Genomic DNA, 20,779 nt, shown 5'->3' with positions numbered 1-20,779 from the left:
CCCTCTGAGGGTGCCGGAGCCCTGGAACAGGCTGCCCAGGGAGGCTGTGGAGTCTCCTTCTCTGGAGATATTCCAGCCCCGCCTGGCCGCGGTGCTGTGCCCCCTGCTCTGGGTGACCCTGCTTCAGCAGGAGGGTTGGACTAGATGACCCACAGAGGTCCCTTCCAACCCCTACTATTCTGTGATTCTGTGATTCTGTGGGTGTTGCTACCCAGCTCGATCCTTCAGCAGCATCCTGCGCGAGGAGCTACATTAACAGACCGTGTTAGGGTTGCAGCCCCAAGCCCTCCATGGTTAGACCGATCGCGCTCCGCGACGTCAGTTTGGTGCATCCACGCTTGGCTTGTGCATTTACCACGAGGGAGCTGGGAGTGCTGGGGGACGACAGGGTGACCAGGAGCCAGCAGCGTGCCCTGGGTGCCAAGAAGGCCGATGGGATCCTGGGGTGCATGAGGAGGAGTGTGGGCAGCAGGGCGAGGGAGGTTCTCCTCCCCTTCTGCTCTGCCCTGGTGAGGCCCCATCTGCAGTGCTGGGTCCAGTGCTGGGCTCCCCAGTTCAAGAAAGGTGAGGAGCTACTGGAGAGAGTCCAGCGGAGGGCTGCGAGGATGAGGAGGGGACTGGAACATCTCCCCTACGAGGAGAGGCTGAGGGAGCTGGGCTTGTTCAGCCTGAAGAAGAGAAGGCTGCGAGGGGACCTTCGAAATGCCTCTAAATATCTGCAGGGGGGGGGTCAGGAGGACGGGGCCAGACTCTTTCCAGTGGTGCCCAGTGACAGGACAAGGGGCAACGGGCACAAACTGGAGCAGAGGAAGCTCCAGCTGAACCCGAGGAAGAACTTCTTCCCTCTGAGGGTGACGGAGCCCTGGCCCAGGCTGCCCAGGGAGGCTGTGGAGTCTCCTTCTCTGGAGATATTCCAGCCCCCCTGGCCGCGGTGCTGTGCCCCCTGCTCTGGGTGACCCTGCTTGGGCAGGGGGCTGGGCTGGGGGACCCCCAGAGGTCCCTTCCAACCACTGCCATGCTGGAATTCTGGGATTCTGAGAGCAGCAGGGGGTTGTCCCACCCCTCCAAAACCCCGATGGAAAAGAGCTCTGCCCAGGCTGAGTGCAGACCAGGCTTTGGCAGCACCACGGAGGGGAGATGCGGACAGGTCCAGCTGCAGGGCTCAGCTCACCCCCCCCCCCCAGGGCAGAGCACACGGAGGGGTGTGAAACCCCCCAAAAAAAAGCCATGGGGGCTGTGCCAGCTGCCCCCACCGCAGGTACCAACCTCACCAGCCAACCCAGGACCCCACGCCAAGCCCTCGCAGCGGTGGAGGAGCCGCGTCCCGCAGGAGCCAAGCACGGAGCGGGGCCAGGAGCCAGCAGGAACCACGGGCTTGGCACACCCCACGGCCACATTTCCACCCCCCCGCCGGTTAACTGAATTTGTTTTGGAGGGCACGGCCTCACTGGAAAACCCAAAGCCGTGGCTCATCCCTCCGGTCCCACCCTGCGTGCCCACGAGTGGGGGGTATCGGATGGCTCTGACCTTTCCAGCGGAGCCAGCGTGCGTCGGGGGGTGAAACGCGGCGTCTTTCTGAGGCTCAAAAGCAAATAAACAGGGAGGTTGGAAGAATGTGTGTGTGCTTTCCTAAGCACGTTCTCCAGGAGGTCTGTGGAGCACGGTCAGGAGGTGTCTGGTCCCACATGGGCATCACAGGAGGGTCCAGAGAGGCTGCACCCCCCATGCCTGCTGGACCCCAGACCATCCATGACCTCTCCTTGGGCCTTTCGAAGAGCAGGGGGGAGAGAAAAGGGGACCTAGGGCTTGGCAGCAAGCTCAGCACCATCTCCCCATCCTCAGGTGACTGGCACAAGCCCAGGCGGGCAGGTCCTGCAGGCTGATGGCTCTCGTGGAAGGGGTGTGGGACGACCGGTCCCAGGAGGTTGGGTGGCCGCAGGGACAGCCAAAACAGCCAGATTCTCCCTCTCTGCTGAGGTATAGCACCAAGAGCCACTACACCGTCTTGGTGGTCACAGAGGTCCACCTGCCGCAGCCACCAGTTGCCACCAGTGGACTGTCCCAGTGCAGGGCTGTCTCCACAGCTCAGCTGCCCTCCGCCCGCCTCCCAAGGCAAGCAAGCACCCAGAGGCACAGCAGCTCCCTGAACTCCCCTTGGCAAAGGTTTGCCAGGGCTAAAGACACATCAGCCTCCTCCTGTTGCCCTGCTCAAACTGATGGCATGGAGCTGCTGCAGGACATTCGTGTGGGCACAGGCATGGGACTTGGAGATCATGGAATCACAGAATCACAGAATGGTGGGGTGGGAAGGGACCTCTGTGGGTCACCCAGCCCAGCCCCCTGCCCAGGCAGGGTCACCCAGAGCAGGCTGCACAGCACCGCGGCCAGGCGGGGCTGGAATATCTCCAGAGAAGGAGACTCCACAGCCTCCCTGGGCAGCCTGGGCCAGGGCTCTGGCACCCTCAGAGGGAAGAAGTTCTTCCTCGGGTTCAGCTGGAGCTTCCTCTGCTTCAGTTTGTGCCCATTGCCCCTTGTCCTGTCGCTGGGCACCACTGGGAAGAGTCTGGCCCCGTCCTCCTGACCCCCACCCTGCAGATATTTAGAGGCATTTCGAAGGTCCCCTCGCAGCCTTCTCTTCTTCAGGCTGAACAAGCCCAGCTCCCTCAGCCTCTCCTCATAGCAGAGATGCTCCAGTCCCCTCCTCATCCTCGTAGCCCTGCACTGGACTCTCTCCAGTAGCTCCTCATCTTTCTTGAACGGGGGAGCCCAGCACTGGACACAGGACTGCAGATGGGGCCTCCCCAGGGCAGAGCAGAGGGGGAGGAGAACCTCCCTCGCCCTGCTGCCCACACTCCTCTTGATGCACCCCAGGCATCACCTTCATAGGTATACCTGAAGGGGAACCACAGTCCAAAGACTCTGGTGAGACTGGTCCCTGAAATTCTTTCCCGAGTGCTGAGCTGCCCTTGGGATAAAACGCCACGGTCAGACTGCAGCGATGCTCCCTGGAGCAGCTCCTCGCCCCCACAAAGCGCAATCCAGCCCAGAAAACCAGGCCATACGGAGGGAAAGCCCACGGCACCCTGACACCCTCCCTTGAACGCATGTCCCAGTGCTCAGAAAAACCAAGCGAGAGCAGATGTTGGTGGTGCTGCCCACAGGGACGTGTGGCTGTGCTATCCAAGCCCTGCGACATCTCCAACCCCCGGTCCAGCTGTCAGACACACAACTCCAACGCGGAGCCGAAGAACCACCTCCTACAAGACTCAACCAAGAAGTCCCAGCTCCTCACTCCACCAGCCCCACCGTCCCTCCGGCTGTGCTGGCCGGGCTCCGGCCCCTGCCCCGACACAACACCGCGCGTTCAGGTGAGCCACACCACGGCCCTTGCATGAAGGCTGGAGATTTCTGGCTTGCCTTAAATGTCACCTTTTCAACCCCGCACCTTGGCTCGGCAACCTTGGAAGCAAACGTTAGCGAACGACCGGCGTTTTTCAGAGGAAAGGAAAAAAGAGAAAAGAAGCAGTCGTCCCTTCCAAGATAAATAAGAGCTCTTGCCATAAACGGCATGAAAAGGCTCAGTCAGAACTGGCAGAAAATACCTGCAGTCGGCGATGATGTCATCCATCAGCTGGGCACCCAGGGTGTCCAGCTCACTCGGCAAGCGGTTGGCCTTGACAGCAAGGTGGACCTTCTCCAGGTTGGCTTCCTGTACAATCACAGAATCACAGAATGGTAGGGGTTGTGAGGGACCTCTGTGGGTCATCTAGTCCAACCCTCCTGCTGAAGCAGGGTCACCTACAGTAGGCTGTAGAGGACCTTGTCCAGGCGGGGCTGGAATATCTCCAGAGAAGGAGACTCCACAACCTCCCTGGGCAGCCTGTTCCAGGGCTCCGGCACCCTCAGAGGGAAGAAGTTCTTCCTCATCTTCAGCTGGAGCTTCCTCTGCTCCAGTTTGTGCCCATTGCTCCTTGTCCTGTCACTGGGCACCACTGGAAAGAGCTTGGCCCCGTCCTCCTGACACCACCCCTTCAGATATTTGTAAGTATTTCTAAGGTCCCCTCGCAGCCTTCTCTTCTTCAGGCTGAACAAGCCCAGCTCCCACAACAGGGGGGGAAGAGGAGCTGCACGGCAGGGAATCCCCCCATGCCCTGCTCCACCCCATATCCAGGAGTCTCCCCAGGACAGCTCCCACTGGGTCCCACCAGTGGTCTCCACCTCCAGCTTTGCTCCTGTTGGAGCTCTGGGGGAAACGATGGTGAAACACAGCAAGAAATCCCACAAATAGCTCAGGAGCTGAAGGAAGGTCCTTGCCTCCTGTGCCTACATCAATAGGTGGGTGGCACTGCAAAGCACTGCATTCACACCCCACGGTCACCCCAGGGGGGATGAGGGTGGTGCCTTCCTCTCCTTCACTCCACGGGCTGAGCAGGGCACTCGGGACACCAACAGATTTCCCCTCCACATCACAAGAGTCATCAAACCCCAAACCTCACCCAGCCTGGAGGTGGCCTCTGACCCCTCCCTGTCCCCCGAGGCAGGACACAGAAAAGAGGTGGACAAAGCTCCTTGCCACCGTGGCACTCACCAGCCTGTCTGCCGCGTAGTGGAGAAGGTTCTGGGCATCAGTCCGATAGCTGATATCTTCCCAGTAGGATGACAACACCACCACGGGCTTCACGTTGCCCCAGGGCAGGTAGTAATACTGACAGCCTGGAGGGCACAGCACACTGGTGAGCCCCTGATATTGGGGTGATGGGGGACCCCACTCCTCAGGACCAGAGCAGAGATGAACGGAGGCAGTGCAGCACTCGGCCTTGGGTAGAAGCCCATCTCTGGGGCTTTTTTGGAGCAAGAGAATGGGAATTCAGTTCCCCAAACCCATGTGCAACAGAGCAATGCACACCAAGGTCCAAAGGGTTGTGTGTCAACCTCCACGGCTGCAGCAGCTCCTGCAGAGCAGCGAGGGCCGAAACCAGCAGAACAACCCCAGTGGGGTGAGGACATCTCACACCAGAGTGGGAGCCCCACAGGACCCAGGGAAAGCCCACCCCAAAGCTGCCCGCCCAAAAACCACTTCAAGCCAGCACAGAGCTGAAAGTAGTTCTAGCTTCCCCAATCCTCCCCAGTCACCTATTCCCCTTCACAGCATGGTTGAGGTGGGCAAGGACCTCTGGAGGTCATTTGGTCCAACACCCTTGAGCAGGTTGTCCAGGACCACGTCCAGTTGGGTTCTGAACATCTCCAAGGACAGAGACTCCATCCTCCCTGGGCAGCACCCTTCAGCAGGTCGTCCAGGACCATGTCCAGTTGGATTTTGAACATCTCCAAGGACAGAGACTCCACACCCTCCCCAGGCAGCACCCTTGAGCAGGTTGTCCAGGACCACGTCCAGTTGGGTTCTGAACATCTCCAAGGACAGAGACTCCATCCTCCCTGGGCAGCACCCTTCAGCAGGTCATCCAGGACCATGTCCAGTTGGATTCTGAACATCTCCAAGGACAGAGACTCCAAACCCTTCCTGGGCAGCACCCTTGAGCAGGTTGTCCAGGACCACGTCCAGTTGGGTTCTGAACATCTCCAAGGACAGAGACTCCACAGCCTCCCTGGGCAGCACCCTTGAACAGGTTGTCCAGGACCACGTCCAGTTGGGTTCTGAACATCTCCAAGGACAGAGACTCCACACCCTCCCTGGGCAGCCCATCCCAGTGCTCGGTTGTCCCCGTGTTGCTCACCATCAAAGACGGCCCGGCTGTACTGCGTGGTGGAGGCCAAGGGCAGGCAGGTGTTATCAAATTTGTTGCCGTAGTTGCCAATGCTGACCTCAAACTGGATGGCATCATCCACATCTTGGAGCATGGTGGCTGAGTAGAAGGCAGCAAAGAGGGAGTACTTCCGACGGCGCAGGTACTTCTGCAAGAGGCACAGGACCATGTCCACAGAGGAGACACAACCACCACTCTGCTACATGCAGACCCTCCACTACCTCGGCACGTACCAGCCCAGGATGGAAAAGGTTATTGGAGGGAAGAAAAGAGTAAGTTGCAGGAATGGAATTTTGGGTGAGACATTTAGGAAAAAACTGACAAGGAGGAGGCTAGAATTTCCCATTAAAAATGCAGTTTGGACCTGAAGAAACGAGTAAAAGGAGAACATCTGCAATAACGCTCGAACTGGGAATGGGGTAACAGCATCACAGAACGGTTTGGGTGGGAAGGGACCTTCAGAGACCATCTAGCCCAACCCCCCTGCAACGAGCAGGGACATCTTCAGCTGGGTCAGGGTGCTCAGAGCCCTGTCCAACCTGGCCTGGAACGTTTCCAGAGATGGTGCATCGACCACTTCTCTGGGCAGGCTGTGCCAGGGCCTCACCACCCTGATCGTGAAGAACTTCTCCCTTAGATCTCACCTAAATCTGCCCTCTTTCAGCTCAAAGCCATCACCCCTTGTCCCATCACCCCCTGCCCTTGTCACCAGCCCCTCTCCAGCTCTCTCGCAGCCCCTCCAGGCCCTGGCAGCTGCTCTAAGGTCTCCCCTTGTCCTTCTCCTCCCCAGGCTGAGCAGCCCCAGCTCTCCCAGCCTTTCCTCCCAGCAGAGGGGTTCCAGCCCTCAGGTCATTGCTGGGGCCTCCTCTGGGTCCTGTTGAAGCAGATCTCCCACCCCTCCATGTTCACCGTGGTCTGCTCTCTACCCTGCAGCAGCTCAGATGGAGTAAGCTGGATGCCTTGGGATGGAAACGCAGCAGGAGACACCCTCCAGCACCTCATCGACCACCCCACCGCCCACAGGACATCACCCAGCTGGGAGCAACACCCATGTCCCTTCCCTAGTGCCCACACGCCATGGCGCTGGAGGGTCCACCCCGGAGCCCACAGGGTCGGATACCCCACGGACACCCCCTTACCTCCACCCGCAGGATGTCCTCCGCGGAGATGTCCTCCACCTTCTGCTCCACGTGCTCCACCAATTTGGTCTCCAGCTCCACCAGCATCCTGCCGCGATACGCGACTCCCTCGCCCTTGGGGTAGACCAGGGAGAGGCGTCAGGACCCCGTTGCCCCCTCCCCATAGGCGAGCTCCGCCTTTGCTTTCCGTGGGCTCCATCGCAGAGGAGCAAGATGAGGCAAAGTATTTCTGCAAGCGCTTCCACGGCAGAGAGCATCAGGGCAGGAGAGCAGTGCCAGGAGGTGTTTAGCCAGCGGGAATAGCCAGAAAAACGCAGCGCAGGCTCCTAATCACAAAGCCAGTTTGGGTTAACAGCAGCTTTCTTTTGGCGAGGAGGGGTGGAGGTTTAGTTTGGGTCATGCTGGGAAGAAGCCGACGTCACCTTTCCCAAATTGAGCGTCTCGTAAGGGTCGGGGAAGCCGGTGAACTCCCGGGGGCTGCCGTAGAGGTTGATGTAGCAGGGACCGAAGGTCGGCAGGAACCCGAGCCCGTCATCCGCTGGGGAAAAAGAGCCGTTAGAGGGTCCTGAAGGCACCTCAGGGCCGTGTCCCGCGGGGACGTGTCCCACGGGGCTTCGCTGCAGGACCACACGCATGCGGATGGAGGCCACGGAAATGCTGCAGGCTTTCACCCCCTTTGAGCCCTACGACCACTTTTACCTTCTCACAGGAGAACGACAAGGTGGGTGGTCCTAGTGGACGACAGGCTGACCATGAGCCAGCAGCGTGCCCTGGCTGCCAAGAAGGCCAATGGCACCCTGGGGTGCATGAGGAGGAGTGTGGGCAGCAGGGCGAGGGAGGTTCTCCTCCCCCTCTGCTCTGCCCTGGGGAGGCCCCATCTGCAGTCCTGTGTCCAGTGCTGGTCTCCCCCGTTCAAGAAAGATGAGGAGCTACTGGAGAGAGTCCAGTGCAGGGCTACGAGGATGAGGAGGGGACTGGAGCATCTCTGCTACGAGGAGAGGCTGAGGGAGCTGGGCTTGTTCAGCCTGGAAAAGAGAAGGCTGAGAGGGGACCTTCGAAATGTCCCTAAATATCTGCAGGGTGGGGGTCAGGAGGACGGGGCCAGACTCTTCCCAGTGGTGCCCAGCGACAGGACAAGGGGCAACGGGCACAAACTGAAGCAGAGGAAGCTCCAGCTGAACCCGAGGAAGAACTTCTTCCCTCTGAGGGTGCCGGAGCCCTGGCCCAGGCTGCCCAGGGAGGCTGTGGAGTCTCCTTCTCTGGAGATATTCCAGCCCCGCCTGGCCGCGGTGCTGTGCAGCCTGCTGTGGGTGACCCTGCTTGGGCAGGGGGTTGGGCTGGGGGACCCCAGAGGGCCCTGCCAACCCCACCGTGCTGGGATTCTGTGATTCTGTGGTGTGGGGCTGTGCGGGGGGCACAGAGCTTCCCGCTCCCGGGAAGGGTCCCCAGAGAAGGGGAGCATCGCTTTGCCGGTGTGAACCAGCGCAGGGCATTGACACCAGCCGAGGAGCTGGCCCCGCGCTCCCCTCCAGGCAGCCAGGGCTTGCTCAGGAGAGAGCAGCTCACTCCTACGAGACCTCGAGCAGAAGCAGCAGCCAAGGGGCAGAAACCATCCGCAGGGTCCTGCCCGGAGCTCCGGAGCCGGCTGCTCCCCGGGCTCAGCACACAACACGCACCAGACCACCCGGACACGGGCACCCCTGTCCCCGGGCAGGGCGAGGACGCGCTGGAGCCGTCCCCGGTCCCCACCAAGGTGCCCAGCCACGACGCAGCCGAACGAGCCAAACAATTCCCGAGCGGCGACCGCAAACCGAGGGGCTGAGGGGACGTACGGTCTGCGGCTCTCGGGGGCTTCGCCAGAGCAGGAAACTCATCTGAGGCACAAAGAAATGGAGAGAGGTTAGGAAAGGCCGGCAGAGGAGCGCGAGGGGAGGATAGAGGGTTATGGAACCAGGAGGAGATGCTCGCAAGGGCTTTTGGTGCCAACTAGAGACAGAGAGAGAAAGGAGGAGGTTGTTACGTAGCCCCGTTACCCTCCCAGAAGCTGTAGGACCAGCGTGAAGCAGGAGGATCTGAGCATCCCCGATGGACGCTCCGTGTGTCGCAGAACTGGATGGAGCCACGGGATGGGTGGGACCCAGGGTTCCCCAGCACCTCGTTGGGAGCCAGAGGGTCTCAGCGGTGGGGTGGGATGTGCTGGGCAGACCCTTTGCAGCCTCCTCCCTCCCTCCCTGGCCTCTCGCTCTCTCCGGACCGGCCCAGGAGCTGCGCATTAACTGGGGGAGATGGGGGCTGGACACACAAGCACCATGGTGGAGAACAGTGCTGCACCCCAAGTCCACGCCCTGCTCGAGCCCCAGCACCTGCTCCCAGCTCCATCCCGTGGCCCCGTGGCCTGGGGATGCTCATGGTGGGGTTTGCAGGGGACCCGAAAGCCTCTGAGATGCACACAGCAAAGGGAGCAGAACGAGGGGAGTCCCAACGGGGTCGCAGATGCCACCAAAGCTCGTTAGCACCAGGGGATGCTCGCGCAGGTTGGGGCAGCCTCTGCTCCTGGCCCTGCCCCGGCTCTCGGCAGCCCCACACATGCATCCCAGCTCCCTGCCCTCCACGGCCAGCGTCACCCAGCCCATCCCTGCCAGCTCCTCCATGGTGGTTCTTCGCTTCAGAAAGCCCCTGGGACTTCAAAAAGCACCCTCAGCACCAGCTGGACCTGAACCCCCATCCCACCCCGTGACGGCCACCTAAGGAGGAGCCACCTGCGGGGTCACGCACAGGTGGGATGTGGCATCTTCCAGCACTGGTGACACCACTGCCTGTCCCCAACCCCACAGGGGACCACGGCCACCACCGCACAGCAATGGAAAGAGACAACAGAACCTCTGGCACACCATGGCCCTGCAGCAACCCCATCCCAACGCTCCTGGGCTGACCTGGAGATCTTCAGAACTCCAAACCAGGAGGGGCCAGGTCCAACCAGAAAAGAGACCAGTGCACCTGGGGTGACCTGGAGAGCTTCAAAACCCCAAACCAGGAGGGGCCAGGTCCAACCAGAAAAGAGACCAGTGCCCCTAGGGTGACCTGGAGATCTTCAAAACCCCAAACCAGGAGGGGCCAGGTTCAACCAGAAAAGAGACCAGTGCCCCTGGGGTGACATGGAGAGCTTCAGAACCCCAAACCAGGAGGGACCAGGTCCAACCAGATAAGAGACCAGTGCCCCTAGGGTGACCTGGAGATCTTCAAAACCCCAAACCAGGAGGGACCAGGTCCAACCAGAAAAGAGACCAGTGCCCCTAGGGTGACCTGGAGAGCTTCAGAACCCCAAACCAGGAGGGGCCAGGTCCAACCAGAAAAGAGACCAGTGCCCCTGGGGTGATCTGGAGATCTTCAAAACTCCAAACCAGGAGGGGCCAGGTCCAACCAGAAAAGAGACCAGTGCCCCTAGGGTGACCTGGAGATCTTCAAAACCCCAAACCAGGAGGGACCAGGTCCAACCAGAACAGTGCCCCTGGGGTGACCTGTTGATCTTCAGAACCCCAAACCAGGAGGGGCCAGGTCCAACCAGAAAAGAGACCAGTGCCGCTGGGGTGACCTGGAGATCCTCAAAACCCCAAACCAGGAGAGTCCAGGTCCAACCAGAAAAGAGACCAGAGGATGGAGCATCCCCCAGCACCCTGCCCTGCGTCTCCCCCAGCACGGTGACTTGGCAGGGACCATGGCGGCTGTGACATCCTCCAAGCCAACGCCGACCTCCAGCCACGAGCATGCAGTGCTCCTCCACGGCCGTGCACCCCAAATCCCACCCTGCAGCCCCCCACTTACCCTCCAGCTCCCCGCCGGGGGCCGAGATCTTGGACATGCAGAGGTAGGCAGTGCCGATGATATCGTTGTGCGTCAGACGGTCCCTGCAAACACAACCCGTGATGTCATCGCACCGTGGACCTGGGGGCTTTGCCCGTGGGGTCTCCCCCTGCTTGTCCCACTCAGCTTTCCCCATGGGCAGGCAGAGGCAGCCCCCCGGCGAGCCCCCTCCCCGCTCACCAGTCGGTCACCCGGATCCTCATCTTCTCACACATGGAAGGGAACTGGGAAAAGAGGCAGGGAGAGGAACGGTGAGTGGGGTGGGCATATGGGTGGGTGGGGGGCCACGGGGGCACCCACACTCACCATCGCCGGCAGCGTCAGGCGCTGGTTCCACTGCGGGTTGGCGTTCTTCTCCAGGATCCTCGAGTAGAGCTGGAGGTGCGAGACGGGGGTTGAAAAGTCAAGAGCCGCCCCAGAGCTTGCAGCTCACGGCTGGGCTCCAGCAAAGCAGGGCTGCCGCACGCCACGGCCACTGAGCCGGGAAGCCTCGGATCCCCAAAACACAGACTCTGTCCGATGGGTGGCCTGGTGGGGCCTCCCAAACCCCTCTGAGCAGGAGGCAGAGCATGCTATGGTCTGCTTGGGGATCTTTACCCCCTGGGACCACCAGAAAGTCATCCCCTTCCCGCTGTGGTTGCTCAGGATGACGTCCCACCAGGACAGGCTCTGTCCACAGGCTCTGTCCCACCCTGGGCACTGTTTCCAGGAGAAGTTTTATGGATGGGGGGGGACTTTCAGCCCTTCAGTTCTGCCACAAGAAGACAAAGCGGCGGCTCGTGGGCATCTCGCATGGTGAAGGCACTGGAGGGGACCCGGCAGCAAAGGGAGCAGCACGGGGCTCTGCAAAGCCACCGGAGTCACCTCCACGCCCTGGCTGGTGACAGGGGGACATTCGGTGGCGTGGGGACAGCCAGCCGCTCGCGTCAGGCAGTGCCGAGCAGAGCAGCACAACCCTCATCTGATGCCTTCTCCTCCTCGCCCGGGAGCTCAACCTCTCCATCCCCGTTTTTAATGCAACAGCACCGCGAAGAGCCCAGCAAAGAAACTGCTCCGGTACAGCCCGGCACGCCGTGTCCGGCAGTACCGCTGGGCTCGGAGCCGGCCACGCGCAGGGGGACAGAGCTGGGGACACCAGCTGGGCTTCAGGACGTTGCCACGGAGAGGGAAAGAAGACAGGGTATGACCAGGAGTGATGGCACCTTCGCAAACGCTCCAGCAAAAATTTCCCATAATGGGATGAGATCTTCCCCGTGCACGGCTGCTGTCCCAGCCGTGGGGACCATGGGGTGGCTGCCCTGCTCCGGCCACGCACCGTCTTGCCTGCGAAGCTGACTTCCACAAAGGGATCAACGAGGTTCTTCTTGTTGCTCTCGAAGCCGAAGATCTGCTTGACGTTGTCCATGACGGCATCATCCACTGGGAGGAGAAGGAGATGCTCAGAGCTCATGGAAGTGCGTGGCGTCCGGATGGCCCCAGCCCTCCGGGCAGGCTGTCCCACCCGCCAGGCTGCGCATCCCCATTGAGCCAGGTGGGGAGGAGCAGGAGGGTAAAACCAGTTTGCACCAGTAAAAGACTCCTCTCCCAGTACGTTAAGATTGACCCTCTACTCTGCCCTGGTGAGGCCCCATCTGCAGTGCTGGGTCCAGTGCTGGGCTCCCCAGTTCAAGAAAGATGAGGAGCTACTGGAGAGAGTCCAGAGCAGGGCTGCGAGGATGAGGAGGGGACTGGAGCATCTCTCCTGCGAGGAGAGGCTGAGGGAGCTGGGCTTGTTCAGCCTGGAGAAGAGAAGGCTGCGAGGGGACCTTCAAAATGCCTCTAAATATCTGCAGGGTGGGGGTCAGGAGGACGGGGCCAGACTCTCTCCAGTGGTGCCCAGCGACAGGACAAGGGGCAACGGGCACAAACTGAAGAACAGGAAGCTCCAGCTGAAGATGAGGAAGAACTTCTTCCCTCTGAGGGTGACGGAGCCCTGGCCCAGGCTGCCCAGGGAGGCTGTGGAGTCTCCTTCTCTGGAGATATTCCAGCCCCGCCTGGCCGCGGTGCTGTGCCCCCTGCTCTGGGTGACCCTGCTTGGGCAGGGGGTTGGGCTGGGTGACCCACAGAGGTCCCCGCCAACCCCGGCCATGCTGGGATTCTGTGACCAATATCTCCAGGTCTTTGGACCAAGGCTCTGGGTAAAGTTTCCTTCTCTGTGCCCTTATTCCTCTCCGACACGTTGCAGTGCCAAGGGCCGGATCCAGCGTGCTCCAGCCCAGCGAAGGAAACACTTACTCTGGGGCAAGTCTTCGGCTTTGAAGATCTTCAGGCAGAAGTGAGCCCCTCTCAAGGTGACCCCGGTGGGGCGCAGGAGGTTGGCCTCGATGTCTTCCTTGTCTTCAGACATCTCCTTCTTCTCCAGCTGCAGGACAACAGGACAAGAGGAAAACACAACCAAGCTTCCCAAAAGTCCTGAAATGAGCAGCAAAACCCCAAAATCCAGCATGTCACCCCCAAAACAGAGAAGGGTCGAAGCTGCAGCTCTCCCGGGAACAGGAATGGAGTTTGATGACCCCGGGCGGTGGAGTACCAGCGTTGGAAGATGCCCCCATAGCAGCAGGGCGATACTCACAGGAGCTTCATCTCCAGGCCCCAGCACGAACAGGCTGACTTTCAGATAGCCCTTGGCCCCCACGGAGAAGTCCTCCGGGTCAGACAGCAGCAGCCATTTTCTGAGGAAAGCGTGTTCTAGGGGAGAAAAGAGATGGAGAACCATGCACTGGTCCTCAGACATGCATGGAGATGGCTTCAAGGACGCTGTTGGGGGGGTGGGGCTATAAATACTATGTTCCTTTTAGATAGGATGAAAAAGAGGAGAGGAGAGGAAGAGGAAGAGGAAGAGGAAGAACAGGGGAGGGAAGGGAAGGGAAGGGAAGGGAAGGGAAGGGAAGGGAAGGGAAGGGAAGGGAAGGGAAGGGAAGGGAAGGGAAGGGAAGGGAAGGGAAGGGAAGGGAAGGGAAGGGAAGGGAAGGGAAGGGAAGGGAAGGGAAGGGAAGGGAAGGGAAGGGAAGGGAAGGGAAGGGAAGGGAAGGGAAGGGAAGGGAAGGGAAGGGAAGGGAAGGGAAGAGAAGAGAAGAGAAGAGAAGAGAAGAGAAGAGAAGAGAAGAGAAGAGAAGAGAAGAGAAGAGAAGAGAAGAGAAGAGAAGAGAAGAGAAGAGAAGAGAAGAGAAGAGAAGAGAAGAGAAGAGAAGAGAAGAGAAGAGAAGAGAAGAGAAGAGAAGAGAAGAGAAGAGAAGAGAAGAGAAGAGAAGAGAAGAGAAGAGAAGAGAAGAGAAGAGAAGAGAAGAGAAGAGAAGAGAAGAGAAGAGAAGAGTAGGAGTAGAGAAGAGTAGGAGTAGAGTAGGATAGGATAGAGTAGACAAGTTCACTGTTGGACTGGATTGGCCTTTTCCAATCTAAACGACTCCATGCCGCTATGACTCAGTTGGGAGGGACCTACGATGCTCACCCAGCCGCACTGCCTGACCGCTTCAGGGCCGACCAAAAGCTAAAGCATGTTGTGAAGAGATTCACTTTCTAGGTCTTAACTCTTTACGGCTGAAATTACCGAGATCTGCTCTGCAGTGGAGAGGCAGGAAATTTATCTTCACGATAAAATTGTCTTTGAGATAAAAGCTAAAATAACGAGCAGGGCTCAAGACAAAAAACACCGAGCTGGGCTGTGCTGGTGGGGCCTTCTGCCAGCGAGTCGGTGGCATGGTTGGAAAGACTCGAGGACATGCATCTTGGGGAAGGGGAGAGAAGTGGGTGGTGGTGATGGACACAGGGACACATCAGCGTTCACATCTGGGAAAGCTGTGGGGAGCGCGAGCACGTCCTCTACGTTTGACCCAAAAAAAGGGTTTCCCAAAGCGACCCTCCCCCAGCCGCAGAAGGTGACCCTGGCCCGGACCCCGACTGCCCGCTGGGCTCACTTGGCTCGGAGTAAATGGTCTCCACGTCCATCTGCACAACAAAATGAAAAAGAAATGCCAGGCTTCACCCCATGGGTCAGGGCGGTGGAGAACAGGGAGGGGAGCGGAGAGAGGGCAGCCTTACCCGAAACTCCCCGATCACCGCGTCCATCCGGAAAGACCGAGAGTCCACCACCTGTGGAATGAAAAGGGTGGAGGACCCTGCTGGGTGCTGTCCTGGGAAACAGGGGACATTTCCCGAGGGGCTGTGGGGAGGGGGACATGGCGACGGCCCCCACCATCGCCCCGGCCCTCCCGAGGGCTGGCGTTTGCCGAAGCTCACCGTGATGAAGATGGGTGCGTCGAACAGCTCGGCCGGCGACTCGAAGATGTTGAAGAAGAAGGTCTGTAGGGAAGAGTGGCGAGGGTGCCAGGCAGAGGTCTGCCCCAGCCTCCCCCCCCAGGCACATCCACGCCTTCCAGCCTCTCCCACACCCCCAACCCTGCAGGCTGGAGCCCCTTCCCCTCCTGTTCGAAGGGAGCCCACCCCGTGAACAGCAACAGCCTCCCAAAGTGGCTGCGCTGGGTGGCTTTGGTGACCCCCAACAAGCAACGTCCTCCAGTCTGCTTTTGTTGGGCTGCTCCAGAAAAACACGTCCAGATCGGCTCTCCTGGAGGTCCCCGAATCAAGCGCTGGGGCAGGTGGAAGCAGGGTCTGGGGACATCCCAAAGGGCAGGACTGAAGCATCCACCATGGGGATAGGGCTGGGGACAAGCAGTCCTGCCCAGGACGTGCCACCAGGATGCTGCCAGCAGCTCGGGGACACATCAGTCACCTCCAGAAGGTAACCAAGATGAGCCCTGAATGAAGGCAGGATGCTGCCAGCAGCTCAGGGACACGTCATTCATCTCCAGAAGGTGACCAAGATGAGCACTGAATGAAGGCAGGGGATGCTGGACCTACCCAAGGGCTCCCTGCTGCTGCCTGAGCTTCTCTCCCATCGCAGTCCCCATCACCACGTCCCAGCCTCTGGGTTTCTGTCGCTCGGGACCCCAACCCATAACGCTCCCGAGCCTTCCCTGACACCTCCAGGCACATCGGGAGCAGGGACCCCCTCCTCACCTCATCAAAGAAGGGGCTGTTGCCTTTGCGTATCCTGGTCCTCTTGGTCTGCCCAGCGGCCGTCACCTTCACCACAGGCCTGATGTTGACCCCGGGGAGCTGTCGGCCCTCGATGACCCTCACCCTGATCTGGGACAGGAGGGAGGACAGGGCAGTGGGTCACCGGGGCTGATCCTTCCCTGGGATAGGCACCATTCAGGTGATGAACCCCCCCCAGGGACCAGCTGGGGGGCCAAAGGGAGGTGGGTTCAAGGAGAGCAGCTCACCCCCCATCAGCCCCGTCTCACCTGGAAGTCCTGCGGCTTGTTGGAGAGAGGCTTTTTGGGCGAGCTCCTCCTCCGCTTCACCCCCTGGACGTGGTGGGGCACGGGGGGCTTGCGGGGCAGCGAGGGGGGCTCAGAGCCTGGCGGCCCCGAGGAAGAGGAAGGCTCTGTTTCATCCCCCGTTGCCGCCTGATCCTCCGTCTCCTCCTCGGTGGCCGTCTCTGCACGGGGTGAGAAAGGAGATGGAGGACATCAGCGAGGTGGGGTTGGACATGGTGGACGACAGGTTGACCATGAGCCAGCAGTGTGCCCTGGGTGCCCAGAAGGGCGATGGGATCCTGGGGTGCATGAGGAGGAGTGTGGGCAGCAGGTTGAGGGAGGGTCTCCTGCCCCTCTGCTCTGCCCTGGGGAGGCCCCATCTGGAGTCCTGTGTCCAGTTCTGGGCTCCCCAGTTCAAGAAAGATGAGGAGCTACTGGAGAGAGTCCAGCGGAGGGCTGCGAGGATGAGGAGGGGACTGGAGCATCTCTCCTACGAGGAGAGGCTGAGGGAGCTGGGCTTGTTCAGCCTGGAGAAGAGAAGGCTGCGAGGGGACCTTCGAAATGCCTCCAAATATCTGCAGGGTGGGGGTTAGGAGGACGGGGCCAGACTCTTCCCAGTGGTGCCCAGCGACAGGACAAGGGGCAACGGGCACAAACTGGAGCAGAGGAAGCTCCAGCTGAAGATGAGGAAGAACTTCTTCCCTCTGACGGTGACGGAGCTCTGGCCCAGGCTGCCCAGGGAGGCTGTGGAGTCTCCTTCTCTGGAGATATTCCAGCCCCCCTGGCCGCGGTGCTGTGCCCCCTGCTCTGGGTGACCCTGCTTCGGCAGGGGGTTGGGCTGGGGGACCCCAGAGGTCCCTGCGAACCCTGCCACGCTGGGATTCTGGGATTGCGGGACCGCAGGGTGAGGGGGTCTAGCTTGGAAAAACGTGATGCTACGGGGGGACGCATCCCCCCAGTGCCGCACGTCTCTGGTTACCGGTGACAGCGTCGGGCTCAGCAGCAGCCGGTGCGGGCTCTGGGGGGGCCGGAGGAGGGAAGAGGGGGGCAGCTCCCGGCGGGGGGATGTAGGACACTTGCAAGACGAGGAAAGCCTGGGGAAAATAAGGAAATCTTTGTTATCTGGGCATCCAGAAACACCCTCCCAGGGCTCGAGCCTCCGTGCCAGATGCCACCCACAACGTTCTGCCCAGGAGTGGGGAAAAAGGGGCAGAGCAGGGGGACAGCAGGGAGAGGGGTCCCAGGGCCCATGGAGGCACCAGGGACGTGCGGGGTCCCGACGGGGCGACCACCCGATCCTGCCGGACGGCAGCCCCAGGCATCCTCCAGGAATGGAGACGCTGAGGCAGAGCCAGAGGAAGGCTCAAGGAGAGGGGAGCTGAGGAAAGGGAGAGGCAGGATTTACGGGGGCTCCCAGTGCTCCCCACCGAGCCCGCCCGGCACGGACATCCCTGTCCGTGGGTGCACGGGCTACAGCCCCTGCCAACGTCTGCCTTGCAAAGGGGTCGGACCCATCTGCTGCTGGGGTGTCCCCAGGAAAGCTCTGCCCAGCCTCCAAGGCGAGGAGAAGAGGGGGGCAGTGGGAGCGGGGAGCCGAGCCCCCCCAGCACGGCACAGGGCAGCATGGCTTCCTGCTGCCCCCTCCCCGAGCTGCTGGTTTCGCTCCTTGAAAGCTAAATCCCAACGCCAAGGAGCCCGGGATGGGACAACTGGTCTCCAACTGGGAGCTGCAGCTGGCAGGGACATCACCCAGACTGGTCTCCAACTGGAACATGCAGCTGGGAGGGACACATCTCAAACTGGTCTCCAACTGGGAGATGCAGTTGGGAGGGACACATCTCAAACTGGTCTCCAACTGGGAGATGCAGCTGGCAGGGACGTCACTCAGATGGATCTCCAGCTGGGAGCTGCAGCTGGCAGGGACGTCACCCAGACTGGTCTCCAACTGGGAGCTGCAGCTGGCAGGGACATCACCCAGACTGGTCTCCAACTGGAACATGCAGCTGGGAGGGACACATCTCAAACTGGTCTCCAACTGGGAGATGCAGCTGGGAGGGACACATCTCAAACTGGTCTCCAGCTGGGAGCTACAGCTGGCAGGGACATTGCCCAGACTGGTCTGCAACTGGGAGCTGCAGCTGGCATGGTCGTCACCCAGACTGGTCTCCAACTGGGAGATGCAGTTGGCAGGGACATCACCGAGACTGGTCTCCAACTGGGAGATGCAGGTGGGAGGGACACATCTCAAACTGGTCTCCAACTGGGAGATGCAGCTGGGAGGGACACATCTCAAACTGGTCTCCAGCTGGGAGCTGCAGCTGGCAGGGACATTGCCCAGACTGGTCTGCAACTGGGAGATGCAGTTGGCAGGGACATCACCGAGACTGGTCTCCAACTGGGAGCTGCAGGTGGGAGGGACACATCTCAAACTGGTCTCCAGCTGGGAGCTGCAGCTGGCAGGGACGTCACCCAGACTGGTCTCCAACTGGGAGATGCAGCTGGGAGGGACACTTCTCAAACTGGTCTCCAACTGGGAGATGCAGCTGGGAGGGACACATCTCAAACTGCTCTCCAACTGGGAGATGCAGCTGGGAGGGACACATCTCATACTGGTCTCCAACTGGGAGATGCAGCTGGCAGGGACATCACCCAGACTGGTCTCCAACTGGGACATGCAGCTGGGAGGGACACATCTCAAACTGGTCTCCAACTGGGAGCTGCAGCTGGGAGGGACACATCTCATACTGGTCTCCAACTAGGAGCTACAACTGGCAGGGACGTCACCCAGACGGATCTCCAGCTGGGAGTTGCAACTGGCAGGGACATCACCCAGACTGGTCTCCAACTGGGAGCTGCAGCTGGGAGGGACACATCTCAAACTGGTCTCCAGCTGGGAGCTGCAGCTGGCAGGGACGTCACCCAGACTGGTCTCCAGCTGGGAGATGCAGCTGGCAGGGACACATCTCAAACTGGTCTCCAACTGGGAGCTGCAGCTGGCAGGGACGTCACCCAGACTGGTCTCCAACTGGGAGATGCAGTTGGGAGGGACACATCTCATACTGGGAGATGCAGCTGGGAGGGACACATCTCAAACTGGTCTCCAGCTGGGAGCTACAACTGGCAGGGACGTCACCCAGACGGATCTCCAGCTGGGAGTTGCAACTGGCAGGGACAAGGCCCAGACTGGTCTCCAACTGGGAGCTGCAGCTGGGAGGGACACATCTCAAACTGGTCTCCAACTGGGAGATGCAGCTGGGAGGGACACATCTCAGACTGGTCTCCAACTGGGAGATGCAGCTGGGAGGGACACATCTCAAACTGGTCTCCAACTGGGAGATGCAGCTGGCAGGGACATCACTCAGATGGATCTCCAACTGGGAGATGCAGCTGGGAGGGACATCACCCAGACTGGTCTCCAACTGGGAGCTGCAGCTGGCAGGGACATCACCCAGACTGGTCTCCAACTGGGAGCTGCAGCTGGCAGGGACATCACCCAGACTGGTCTCCAACTGGGAGATGCAGCTAGGAGGGACACATCTCAAACTGGTCTCCAACTGGGAGATGCAGCTGGCAGGGACACATCTCAAACTGGTCTCCAACTGGGAGATGCAGCTGGCAGGGACACATCTCAAACTGATCTCCAGCTGGGAGCTGCAGCTGGCAGGGACATCACCCAGACTGGTCTCCAGCTGGGAGTTGCAGCTGGCAGGGACATCACCCAGACTGGTCTCCAGCTGGGAGATGCAGCTGGGAGGGACACATCTCAAACTGGTCTCCAGCTGGGAGCTGCAGCTGGCAGGGACGTCACCCAGACTGGTCTCCAACTGGGAGATGCAGCTGGCAGGGACACATCTCATACTGGGAGATGCAACTGGGAGCTACAACTGGCAGGGATGTCACCCAGACGGATCTCCAGCTGGGAGCTGCAACTGGCAGGGACATGGCCCAGACTGATCTCCAACTGGAACATGCAGCTGGGAGGGACACATCTCAAACTGGTCTCCAACTGGGAGCTACAACTGGCAGGGACATCACCCAGATGGATGTCCAGCTGGGAGCTGCAGCTGGCAGGGACATCACCCAGACTGGTCTCCAGCTGGGAGCTGCAGCTGGCAGGGACATCACCCAGACTGGTCTCCAACTGGGAGCTGCAGCTGGCAGGCACATCGCCCAGACTGGTCCCCAAGCAGGGACTCACTCACCCCAGTGCTCTGCTTCTTGGTGTCCAGCAAAGGGAGGTTGTAGGAGGCCGCCAGGCTTGGGGAGGAGAGGACATCTCGCAGGGGCACTCGGGCTTCTCCCAAAAACCTGGGGGGGAAGAGCAGCAGGGGGTCAGCGGCGAAGGGGCCGAGGAGCCGTGGTGCAAACCCGGGCACCAGTGACCGACCCGGAGGGCAGGGGCAGAGCGGGGGACGCTGCCGGCATCCCCGGGAGGACAGGAACGGGACTCAGACCCAGCCCAGGTGAGACAACCAGGGTGAGCATCTCTGGGGACCTTGTCCCCTTCTGATCGAGGAATCAGAATCACAGAAGAGTAGGGGTTGGAAGGGACCTCTGTGGGTCATCTAGTCCAACCCTTCTGCCGAAGCAGGGTCACCTACAGTAGGCTGTAGACGACCTTGTCCAGGCGGGTCTTGAATATCTCCAGAGAAGGAGA

At 60.4% G+C, this 20,779-nt stretch overlaps 1 protein-coding gene across 7 annotated transcripts in view; it reads right to left on the bottom strand.

Annotated features, from left to right (window-relative positions):
• The window catches only part of DYSF (dysferlin), a 116,187-nt gene that overhangs the window by 82,354 nt on the left and 13,054 nt on the right, over nucleotides 1-20,779 (bottom strand). For 4 of the 7 annotated variants that reach the window (XM_075420222.1, XM_075420225.1, XM_075420221.1 and 1 more), the window contains exons 4-21: nucleotides 20,325-20,430; nucleotides 17,102-17,216; nucleotides 16,108-16,304; nucleotides 15,821-15,949; nucleotides 15,041-15,103; nucleotides 14,843-14,893; nucleotides 14,719-14,749; nucleotides 13,377-13,492; nucleotides 13,040-13,166; nucleotides 12,081-12,184; nucleotides 11,072-11,140; nucleotides 10,946-10,989; nucleotides 10,727-10,809; nucleotides 7,327-7,442; nucleotides 6,905-7,018; nucleotides 5,736-5,913; nucleotides 4,589-4,713; nucleotides 3,603-3,709 (exon numbers count right to left, since the gene is read on the bottom strand). In XM_075420222.1, coding sequence (XP_075276337.1) covers nucleotides 3,603-3,709; nucleotides 4,589-4,713; nucleotides 5,736-5,913; nucleotides 6,905-7,018; nucleotides 7,327-7,442; nucleotides 10,727-10,809; nucleotides 10,946-10,989; nucleotides 11,072-11,140; nucleotides 12,081-12,184; nucleotides 13,040-13,166; nucleotides 13,377-13,492; nucleotides 14,719-14,749; nucleotides 14,843-14,893; nucleotides 15,041-15,103; nucleotides 15,821-15,949; nucleotides 16,108-16,304; nucleotides 17,102-17,216; nucleotides 20,325-20,430 — 1,875 coding nt within the window. Of the gene's footprint in view, nucleotides 1-3,602; nucleotides 3,710-4,588; nucleotides 4,714-5,735; nucleotides 5,914-6,904; nucleotides 7,019-7,326; nucleotides 7,443-8,736; nucleotides 8,779-10,726; nucleotides 10,810-10,945; nucleotides 10,990-11,071; nucleotides 11,141-12,080; nucleotides 12,185-13,039; nucleotides 13,167-13,376; nucleotides 13,493-14,718; nucleotides 14,750-14,842; nucleotides 14,894-15,040; nucleotides 15,104-15,820; nucleotides 15,950-16,107; nucleotides 16,305-17,101; nucleotides 17,217-20,324; nucleotides 20,431-20,779 lie in introns of all 7 variants that reach the window. The other 3 variants (XM_075420220.1, XM_075420219.1, XM_075420223.1) reach the window with 1 other exon arrangement.

The sequence above is a fragment of the Opisthocomus hoazin genome, chromosome 5 (genome assembly GCF_030867145.1).
Source record: "Opisthocomus hoazin isolate bOpiHoa1 chromosome 5, bOpiHoa1.hap1, whole genome shotgun sequence".
Classification (NCBI taxonomy): Eukaryota; Metazoa; Chordata; class Aves; order Opisthocomiformes; family Opisthocomidae; genus Opisthocomus; species Opisthocomus hoazin.
This window is presented reverse-complemented; position numbering and strand designations above follow the sequence as displayed.